At 55.8% G+C, this 10,857-nt stretch overlaps 3 protein-coding genes across 3 annotated transcripts; 2 read left to right on the top strand and 1 right to left on the bottom strand.

Moving 5' to 3' along the window:
• Positions 1-2,884: 2,884 nt before the first annotated feature.
• J3D65DRAFT_142481 (uncharacterized protein) lies at positions 2,885-3,919 on the top strand. Its single transcript, XM_066794010.1, has 3 exons — positions 2,885-3,067; positions 3,267-3,460; positions 3,522-3,919. Exons 1-3 carry the CDS (start codon positions 3,050-3,052, stop codon positions 3,757-3,759), a joined length of 450 nt encoding a protein of 149 aa, XP_066650992.1. The 5' UTR covers positions 2,885-3,049; the 3' UTR covers positions 3,760-3,919.
• A 34-nt stretch (positions 3,920-3,953) lies between these two features.
• On the bottom strand, positions 3,954-5,487 carry J3D65DRAFT_142034 (uncharacterized protein). Its single transcript, XM_066794009.1, has 3 exons — positions 4,934-5,487; positions 4,683-4,815; positions 3,954-4,459 (listed from the first exon to the last, which is right to left on the bottom strand). Exons 1-3 carry the CDS (start codon positions 5,262-5,264, stop codon positions 4,321-4,323), a joined length of 603 nt encoding a protein of 200 aa, XP_066650993.1. The 5' UTR covers positions 5,265-5,487; the 3' UTR covers positions 3,954-4,320.
• A 4,117-nt stretch (positions 5,488-9,604) lies between these two features.
• Positions 9,605-10,594, top strand: J3D65DRAFT_607139 (uncharacterized protein; the record flags this gene model as incomplete). The annotated part of the gene is made up of 1 exon (XM_066798480.1): positions 9,605-10,594. One exon carries the CDS (start codon positions 9,605-9,607, stop codon positions 10,592-10,594), a length of 990 nt encoding a protein of 329 aa, XP_066650994.1.
• Positions 10,595-10,857: the final 263 nt, after the last annotated feature.

Here is a 10,857-nt window from a genome sequence, read left to right on the forward strand (position 1 = left end):
ACAACTCTACTGTGGCTGCATCGAGGGAACGTCGATTGCCTAAATCGCTATGCGCGCACCCAGGGAGCCGTCATTCATGGACACGGAAGTCAGCAGGGCCTTATCATTTCGTCGGCAGCCACTTCGAGACGCTTCTAACTCTCCAGAAAATCAAGTTATGGCTTTCCATCCAAAGAACTAAGGGATGGAGCCGGAAGACTCCACAAACTCAATCAACTCATCTCTCAACAAACAGATCCGTTTGCGATAGTCGAGTGAGTGACACTCCAAGTCTGTTGCTGCACACACACTTCCCCCTGTCAAGTCCAAGTCCAAGTCCAAGCCCAAGTCCGGCCCTCCAACGCATCGCGATACGGTGAAAGCACGCAAAAAACCCTCAAAGTGAACGTGCAAGCAATGACACCCCATCCATTTCTCGGCCGCCCACCCTGCCGATACAAAGAGATGTCCAGCCAAGAGAATCAGAGCGCTGAATATATTTTCAAGAGGAAAACAGACGCGCTATGGTCTTACGTTATGTATAATAAAGTGAGCATCGTCATAGAACTACAAGAACAATTGTCCTGTTGTAGAGTCATCTTACTTGTCCTGGCACCACCTCAGTCGAAGCCACAATAATCCACTCGTTCACTATCAGTGTAGCAGAGAAAGCCACCGGGGCAGATGGGTGTTCTTAAGCCATCATGCATCAAACAAGCGCCTTTGGCACAGCGGCGATGGCATATCGAGGGCAGAGTCAGTCAAATCTGCAAAGCTAGCTATGCAGAAAGAGCATTTAGAACCTGCCTGTAAAAGCCTGTGACCGCACAGGCGGGCGATGTCCGTAAACTCTTATTACGAGAACTGTCCGTCGGCAAGACGACCAGACTCTTCACGCTGGTTGATACGGTCTGACGCGTCAGTCGGTACTGTGGAGGGCAGCTCAGGTCAGGAGCACTCATGAACGGACTACTGGCTAGACAGGGAGTTGGCATTTCTGAGAGTGCGTTGGGTCTCTACTGATGATGGAACTCCCATTCCTTTCGGTAGGTGGTTGATCAAGCATTGGCTTCAAAGTTTGCGCTTCCTCTGGGCTCTGCATGTTTGGTGTATGTATGTGGAAGCTCTACATGCTGGGGTAGGCAAACTTCACTTGGGAGGCAAACTTCATTTGGGAGACAAACTTCGATTAGGAAATACCGAGACGGTGCGACTTTGAAGCGCGAGGAAGGAGACTGAAGGGAAAAGCGGCAGAAACGCGGAAACGAGAGAAAGATGCAATGTGGTCGTAAGCACCATTGATAGCAAGCGGTTAGTTGCGATGTTGTGTTCAACTGCCGGTGCAAGGCTGCTGTTTGGTTAAGTGAGCGCCGCAAGTTCTTCCCAGGTCTCGCCACCTTTGGACTAAGGGGATGACGATCATGGCAAATTGAATGTGCTCTGCTTCATCCAGGCAGATGATTCTCGACGCCGCGGGGGAATAGGACGTGTCTGCTCGAAAAAGTGCCATCCCATCACCTCTAGGGGCAGGCATCAGTTCCCAAGTCGCGCTGAATAGCTGACAGATACTCTGATACACCAGCGAAGGATATATCGAAGAGAAATAACAGAGCCCTCTGTCGTTACAGTTGCGTCTAGGGGGCATTCACTCACTCCAGCAGAGGAATCTGGACAACTGTCGCCCGCTCCTCGAGTCACAGTTTACCCAGGGACCTACGATTCACCACCGCCGCCAAACCAAGAGAGCACAATGTCATTCGACACGCAATGCTTCCTCCGATGCCTGACCTGCCCGACCGGCTGAAAACCAACCCATCTCGATGACAGCCAGCAGCGCAATCGGGAGCACATGTGTAATGCGCACCACGCCACGCAGCGAGCCAACCGCCCACCACCACCGGCACCACCACCACTACCGCCGACTCACAATTAAAGACCAACCAACCTACCTGTACCTAGCGGGGGCGAGGGCGGGTCGGCCAGAAAGCCGGCGTGATCGCAGCCGTCAACCTTGTCCTGCCCCCATCGAACGACACGACCGTTCGTTTCTTTTCGCTAGTACCGGAGGTACTTCTTTTGCTTCTGGCTTCTTGCTTCTGGCGTCTTGCTTCGTTGGTTTGCTTGCTTGCTTGCTTCCGCCCCGTTCCCTTTCTCTTCCCTGGCCGCCACCACCCTCCCCGGCCCAGGCAATTAATAGGCTTTGCCGTTCCTCCACGCCCCGCCTCAGCGCGCCCGCCCGTCTTTCCGTCCGTGCTCGGGTGCGCGCCATCTAGTCGGCTGCAGTTCCGGGATGCCCACAAAGTGGCGGCTGCATTGTCTTTTGACAGAACAAGGCAGGATAGGACAGGGCAGGGCAGGGCAGGGCAGCGATAGCGGGCGGCGGAGACGCGTGGAAACGCGGTGAAAACGAGTGGGCTCGTATTCACCACACGGAGCGGCTGAGAGGAGGGCGGCGATGCATCAAGCAAGCAAACGAGCCACCAAGCAAAGGGTGGAGGGAGGCGAAGACTGGCTTGGATCCAAGCGGAAGGTGCAGCATCGAATTGGAAGCTTAAGTGGTTGGCGAGTGCCGCCGCTGGCACCCCTAGCTACGCCTTGCTCACCACTGCGCGCATGTGTTATACGGTGGGCTGCACCCTTGTCGTCAGCGCACCCAGGCACATCGCACAGCCAAGACAGCGACACGCGAGGCCGGGGAAGGGACAGGTGTGGGCTGGGGTACTGCGTCCAGGGCACATAGCATGGGTAGTAGGCAAGGAAGAGGGATGCTTCAGCCGTGGTGAGACAGAAGATACGGCGTCATGATTGGACAAAAGCAAAAAAAGGAGAAGGTGCGACTGACTTGCGTCGCTGCAGCTGGGATGATTGGTGTAGCGCACACCTGGTTCCACGTACCCACCATGTCGGTTGTCCGAACGGCTGGCTGACTGGTTGGGTGGGGTTCCGTTTTACTCTTGTTTTTGCCGGGTCCTGGACATGTGGCTGGATTCTGAGCTTCTCCAGAACAATTGCTTAACCTCTGACGGATCACGGCGGCGGGCACGTATGAGGTGTCGAGGCCGCACATTGAATGCAATACCGCCGACGAGTGAGTCCGCCAAGTCGTAACTTGCCGCCCTTTTCCATGCTCTTTGCATCTCTGCGATTAACATCGGGGATACACACTTTCCTAGTGGCTAGGTGAGGTGGCCATCGAGCGCCCTTCATCTACCAGAGGTTCGGCTTCTTCGCATACTTCTCAGCCACTCTCTCAGTCATCTCATGTTGATGTATTGCTGCTATTATAGCAGCGACTCTTGATGAGGCTTGAGCGTGGCTCAGCTGTCACACTGCTGCTAGCTGTTCAGCCTGATGGTCATGAGTATGTGGACGCAACGCATGTGTTAGCGGCTCCGATCTTGTTGGTTCCAACGACACGAGTATCGAGCTTTTTGCCTTCTCATGCGCTGCGAGATATCGACTCATCTCGAGCATCGAAGGAGTGAGTAATGACCGCTGTTCATCCCAAAGCCTTGCGATAACCATGCAAGGGGTGATAAAAGTCATGGCACACACTATCCTGGGGTTCCGCGAACTGGGGCTCAAATGCTCCGTGGTTCTACTTTCTCAAAGGCGTTCGAATGCTTCCGAGAACGTCGTGTGGTCCAGAGTGGCTTGAATGCTCCCTGTCAGTTGTCTCTTGAAGCGGTTGAGTATCCCCTGCCTGTTCCCCTACCGTTGCTTGTGCCACGACTTTTGCGATCAAGTCTGGTGCAGTCACGACGGTACTTGGCTGCCTAAAACTTCATTTGGTGTCCAGACAAGGAAACGGTCACAGTCGCAGGGTGCCGAGCTGTAGAACGCGGCAGGCGCGCTGCCGCTGTTATGACGCGTCAGCGGCCTGAACGCGGCTTGGGGGCCTGGAGCAAGGACGGCGGAAGGGACGGGAAGCTCGAATCGAGGCCCTCGTTGAGCTTGAGTGCACAATGGGAAAATTGACAGATGAATAGCGATCGCGACGGGATGCGGGCGGGTGGATGCATGGCAGGCGTCATTAGCCGTTTTAGCTCGCTGGGAGTCTCGAGTTTGAGACTTCCGTGATTGGGAAGCATGATGTAAGATGGAACAGGTCGTCGATGAGCTGCCATGGATTTGGGCGTGGATATCCTTGCACAGAAGAACGAGTCAGCCTGAACCCTGCCAACGTGTTCGCGGTGTTGTCCAGCCAATAGTGTTTGTATCTTTGGACCAACAGCTCATGGCACTTTCAAGACTACGTTGTTTTCCAGACACGGAAGCGGCTGCGCCGTAAATCGACTTTGCGTTGATGTGACAGAATTGCAAGTGAAGTATGACCACGGGTCAAGCGACAAAACGGGCGTGTCCGGTCCGAGGCAGCTGTTCGTCCATTGCATGACCAACCTCGCACTTTTTTTTTCTTTTTTTCTTTGTTTGGTGTGGAACGCATGCGAAGGCGAATCGGAGCGACAGTTTCAAGGACCTGCAAATAGAATTAGTTGGCTGAGACTTACTCTGCCATAGCCATCGCTCGCTAGTGGTTTATGGCTGCCTTGGATGAGCAAGGAAGACTGGGTCCAATGACACTTCGAAGGGCTAGTGCATTTGCTATTCAATGTAGCGGCGGATAGTTCTGGAACAAAAGCTAGGCGTGGAAGACCGGTGTGCTACGGTGGATACTGTGTAAGTAAGTGATCGTGGCTTACATCATGCTTGATGACACCACGCTAGCGATGTGCCGGAAGTTTGCCTGTGTTTGACGCAGCTCTTGTGTGCTCCGCCATCTCACCGGCCGAAGATGAGCTGATGCAGCCAAAGTTAACATAGAGATGTGATCGACTACCAAATCCAGTTAGCGGCGGAAGTGAGCCGTTGTTGGCAGGCTGGTTTGTGTGGGGGGGTTCAAGGGTCGGCGTCACCCAAGCGGGGCGCGCTATGGGCAGTGGTGCTTACCTACGGGCTTCCTTGTTGTATGTATCCCAGCTGCGGCGAGACAACTTGGATTGTTGCGGAATGCACAGCTGCAGGCGACTTGGATTCACCACCTGCTGTGCGGCGTCTTGCTGTACAACACGTAGTCCATCGTCACCGGCGCGCGCAGAACGTGAATCCACTGATTGACCAATCATAGGTGGAATTGTGCATTCGAAAAAGGGGTGTGGGGGCATAACCGTCTCGTCGTGTGGAATCTTCCGCTCGCACGCGTCTCCCACTGGTCTGTTTCCAGTAACGTATTTCCGATTCAAACGGGATACACTTTGAACATCAAGTGACAAGCGACAAATCATCTCGGTGATGCACGAGGGCAGAGTAAGGAACTCCGACAAAGAGGCTTGGTCGTTAGACGCGCGCCAGAAATGATGAAGATCGCAAACAGGCCTGAGATTGGACGGGGACTGTAAATCCGAGGCGTTGAATGCGACGCTATGTGGTGGGCCGGGGTCGGTCAGGTCGAATTCGCGGCATCCAGCCTCGGCGAGGAAAAGGTTGTCGTCTTGCCACCACGAAGCGGGTCAACGCCAGCGACCATTCGATTCGCTGCCGCGTGGCTTCGCAGGGGTAAGCGGGCGAGACGGACGAGGGGCCATTATTTCATCCTCTGCTGCACGGCGCTGCGAGAGTCCCACGGGACACACCCAGGCCGGGGCAAGGAAGCATCAATCAGGGGAGGCCTCGGTTCGCCGCGCCAGCTGCCCGATCGACATAGACAAAACTAGCCTTGCAGCGTGTCTTACTAACTAAAAGCTGCGAGCAAGGAGCTAGGGAATCGAAATATATTGGCAATGCTCGAGTCGGCGTCGAAACTCAGGTTGCCTGCACACCTGGGCGGCCTGCACATGGACTTGCACGAGTAGGTCTTTACTCTTTCGGCTTCGCTGGGAGCATGACGCACATGATGGGTCGCCAGAACCCCATGCCAGTGGAAAAAATAATAGCGACGATATATGACGCTTGCGGCAAAGGGAGTATTGCCGGGACTGCCGGCGGTGGAACACACCGATTCTCCGTCGTCTGCACGCCGCTCCCAGGGGTTTGACGGAGGCAAGATCAACAGTCGTCCAGGCGCAGCAGAGGGGGTTTGAGAGCGATGACCTGTCGCCCGGGGCAGCATGGACATGGTGCTTCGGTCAGCGTGAGACGGCATCCAAGCTGGTCACAGGCGAAGGAGGAGAGACTTCTGCATGGAGGCGGCGTGGCGGCGCGTCGAGACGCAGACGCGGAAAATTTCTTGCAGGACCGACGGTCGCACTGATGGGGACAGGCGATGATCATCGTCGTGTGGAGTGGGTACAGTGCAATCATTGCCAGCGCCCCTCGCGATACTTGTTTGGCGTTGCCCTTCGTGTTCACTGCTCCGCGCCGGTCAGCCAGGGCTTCGGGCCTGAGCCTGAGCCTGTCGCTGTCAGCCACGGGCACGCTTCGTGCCGCAACAGCGTGAGCGAATACGGGCCGGGATCTAAGCCGTGCGCGCAGTGCTGGAACCCGCCCACTGATAGCCTTGTGACGGCGGCCCTTTTTTCGTTCCAGTCCAGTCGCATCGTCGCCTGGTCTGATGATGGTCTCACACGCTGCCTGCTTCTGCTGGTGTTGACCATGAGATGATGATCGACTGCAAAGCGCTGGCGGAACATGGTCGGAATGCTGACTCGGCGAGCGTCCAAGACGAGCGAGGGGCTAAAACTGTTGGCGGGCAGGATGAGGGCGAAAATTTTAGAGGGGATCCCAGGGAGAGGCGCGAGAGTTGTCCGAGCAGGTGAATCTAGAACATGGGGGTCGGCGTCGGTTGTGTTTAGTGTGAGGTGAAGAGTCGCGCCTCCGTGCTCTGGTCTTGGGAGAAAGTTGGATGACTAATGGATTCTGTTAGCTCGCGGTACGTAGTTGGCGAATGAGGACAACACAGAGATTTACAGCAAAACCGTGGTTCGATCAGATAGACGACAGACAGACACGGAGTGTAGTGTAAGGTAGAGGGAGCGTTCCATAGTGAATTGAAGTGGTTGCGCTGCCCTGGCTGCTTCCTTGAGACTGCGGTGGCCGTCGCTACTTCCTCATCGTGGAAGACAGAGCGCTGACTAACTAAGGCTCTGTCCACGTCCATTTTCAGTTCTACGACACCGACGACAACATCCCCATGTATCCTTCTCCTCTCTTTTCGCCCAACCACCATCAGCCCATCTCGACCACGCCAATTACACGAGGACCAACCCCTGTCTCTGTACTACGCCGGGTCATGCCGCCAGCCCAATCCCTCCCTCCATGACCATCGCATCCGCATCTCCACCGGCCTTCGAAACGCGATCCTGCATTTCTCGACGGAACCTCGCGGACACACCGGACGAGCTGCCTGTTTGAGGCTTTCCCTTTGACCTGCATCATCGGCATCGCCCACGGACACAGCCACGTTGTCGTTGGCGGTCATCTGCGCCTCCACCCGCCAGTACGTCATGCCGATATTATTTTATCCATGTGCGACCAACAGCACCGCCCTGTCGCAATCCTTCTGTCACCCTGCCGCCCGTCCGGCCAGGCCCCTGCAACCAACCTTGGGTCAAAGTTTCTGCTTGTACTTCAGCTAATGGTTTGATTGAAACCGCGCCCGGCCGGTTCCACTCTCGCCTGCGCAACTCGCAACTTATCGACTGGAACCCTCTTCAGATGGTGGACTTGAGACTCGTCACAAAATGACGCCTGCCGATGCGCTGCAACCTTGTCCTTGAATCGTGCCCCTGGCCTCGCAGATGCCGTGGGCGGCAATGGTCGACAACGCTATGTCAGGTCGTTTTCACGTTGCGTCAGCCTGTCAGCAACACACCATCTCCCAGTCGCTAGCCAAGAAAGCGAGCAAAAGTCGTGCAGGTGCGGGGCGCTCCAGATCCCGTGGCCTACGGGTGGCTCCAACACTGACGATCGTCACTGGGAGATGGCAGAGCTAGGAGTAGCACGGCCAGACAGGCGACCAGAGGGCCCGCCTACTACAAGTGTGTGGGTGGCGGTCTGTGGACCGGCGCTTCGGCGGGGTGTGTCGTGCTCCTGGGTCAGGGCCTTCTGCGTATGCGGAAGAAGTGGTTTTTTTCTCTCTTCCCTGCTCGCTTTTCGCCTACAGCATATGGCAACGCCACACGACTCAAACTCAAGGAATCAGCTCGAAGCGACCCGCACTAGCAAGGGAGCCGCCTGCAGGAAATAGAGCGGATACAGAGACGAGTGAGAGGGATGAAAAACAATGCTGTGCCTGGCCGCATGCTTACGCAGACTCCTGGGATGCTCCACCATCTATCACTCGCCCAATCCGGCGTTGTTATGAACATGCTCATCCCGTCACTACGATGATGAGACGAGGCACCATTCCAAAAGTAAAGACCAACGCATTCCAGCAGCACGAGATGAGCACCAACAGCAATCGGCGTTCTGCGGTTGGTGCGTCTGACAGGTCTCGTCCTCATCAACTCACCACTCGACTCGTCCATGTCCGCTTTTCGACAGCATTTCCGCCGTTTCATCCGTCTCCACACGCGCGCCCGCAGTCCCAACGCAAGCATGGGATGCCGGCGGCGGAGGTGGTGGCCGCTCTGTGATCTTGGCACTTGGGCCTCAATCCGCACACGCTTTACACTTCACACACACTTCACAATTCGCACAATTCTGTCAATCTCCGCCGTGGCACGGCCGTTGCGTCTGGCCTGCATCACCAACAAGGCCCGATTTTGGCGAGGATGGAGCCGGCGCCAGTTAATTCTGGAAAACCCGCTAGCTCCTTCGGACCGCCGACCAGCGAGGAGCCCCCCTGAACGGCCCAAGGACCCAACACAGACGCCGACAGATCGTTAGGCACGGCGGCTAAAAAAGATGCAGAGGCCCCTTCTTTGCACTCGCCTGCCGAGCCTTATGCGTGATCTTCCTTACTCGAACCAACGTCGTCGGCAGCCTAGTGCCACCCAGTGCCTCTGACCGCTGTTCCTCCAGCCACGAGCCCACCCTGTCCACCACCCTCGACCTCGCCCCAGCATCGTCATGCGGGACGGCCGTCTCAAAACGAGCCAGCTCGGCTCGTCGGTAGTTGGCTGACGGCGTCCTGTCTGCAGGTTTCGGCGCCCTCGTCACCCCTCCATCCCTCCCACCATTCCACCAGGAGTGTTTTCGTGCCTTTGCAAGAGTCTAGGCGGCAAGGAGCTCCGTTGCGCCACGATACAAATCCGCGCCATTGCTCCGCCGCCCGCAGACCTGATTGGTTGACCATGATCATGATTAAAAGATCAGCCTGCCCTGTTCAAGCCCGCCAGCCCGTGCCACACCGGCTACCCACACCCAGCTAGCTGGTTTGACGAGCACGTCTGCTGCCATCCCCGTAGATGGGATTTCCACTAAAATAATGGGCAACCTGGCCCTAGTCGTGACCCGCGAGTTCCACCGAGGACACGGCCCCAGTACATCCCACGAGCCGCCGTACACACTACCCACAGAACCTTGACACATGGAGTAATACTCTTGTGTCTGTCTAAGCTCCTCCGATCTAATAACCGTCTAGCTGCCTCACCCCCTGGTCCCCGTGAACACGTATGTTGACATCAGTCCCATATATGTCTGCCATGCTCCCACATCGCCATCAACAATCTCAGCATCTCCAACCATGAACGTCATATCATCACCTACGACCTTTACCTCACGGCGAGACTCTCGCAATTCTCATGCTCCATCCCGCATTGAGAAGCCTCGGAGCATCCACAACAGTCCTACCGGCTTGGGAAGACGAAAGACTACCACCGCTGTCAAGAGATATGTAACTCTGGAGGATCGTTGGGATATGGTCTTTGGGGCAACCGAACCACAACCCGCGGAGGAAGTTGAATCCTGTGCTCGCTCCCACACGGCTTCTTCCAGTCGGCCTGTCAGTTGGCATCCTCTCTCCTCGGACGCTTTTGGCCTCGACTCTACCGAGAACTTGAACTCGGACTCGACCTCCGCCAGCCCTGCTTCTGGCTACGCTTCAGCTCCCGCCATGGCGTACTTGACGGCTTTGGCCGAGCGCAAGAAGGAACAATATCCCGTTCCTGGCCTCAGCAGCACCGAACCATCAATGATCTCGTCTTACCCGGGATGCCAAGATCAACCCATGGCGGACTTGACCTACTCGGCACCCAACTACTCCTCTCGCGCACCTCACACCTCCAACCCTCGCATCGAGTCTGGATCTTCAGACTTCCTTGCCGAAAGCACCGACTACATGGATCCTGACTCCAAAGACTCGGGTGACGTCTTGGTTGGCATGGGCCTCTACGATCCTCCCAACTACGAGTCAATGTTGACGTCAGGCTTTGGAAAAGGATTGAAGCTAGAAGAGACCTGGCAGCCCCCGGAGGATGCTGAAGACGACAGCTCAGATGATGAGAGCGCGGATGAGCCCGCCGAACAAGAATCGGCCGCTCAGCATACCAAGTCTACAAGTCAACAATACTGGTCCCCTCCCACCACTCAACAAACGACAACCTGTGGCTCGGATGGCATTCTTGGCCCCGATGAGTCCATGTACATGAATGAGTGGTGGTATCAACAGTTGAAGCGTCCAACCGCTCACGCCACTGGGCTTGGTTACGGCTGGCTCCAACAAGTCCAGTACTAACAAAATCAAAATATTTCTCGACTCGGTTGAACTGAGCGGAATGATAGCATAGCGACGGCGTTTTTGATTCTTTTTTTTTTTTTTTTCCTTTTTGGGAGAATCCCAAGGTCCCTTTCATGAGAGTGCTCATGTTGGACGATGGTGGGGAAGATTTGGAACGACTTTGGCTTAGATAGAGATACCCCTCAACGCAGCTCAGCAGCGCGGAAAACGCCGCGGCAGTGCAAATGCACAAATGAAGAGAATGAATCAAATCAAAACCA

This window comes from Phyllosticta citribraziliensis (assembly GCF_038025025.1).
Source record: "Phyllosticta citribraziliensis strain CPC 17464 chromosome Unknown J3D65scaffold_13, whole genome shotgun sequence".
In the NCBI taxonomy this organism is placed as follows: Eukaryota; Fungi; Ascomycota; class Dothideomycetes; order Botryosphaeriales; family Phyllostictaceae; genus Phyllosticta; species Phyllosticta citribraziliensis.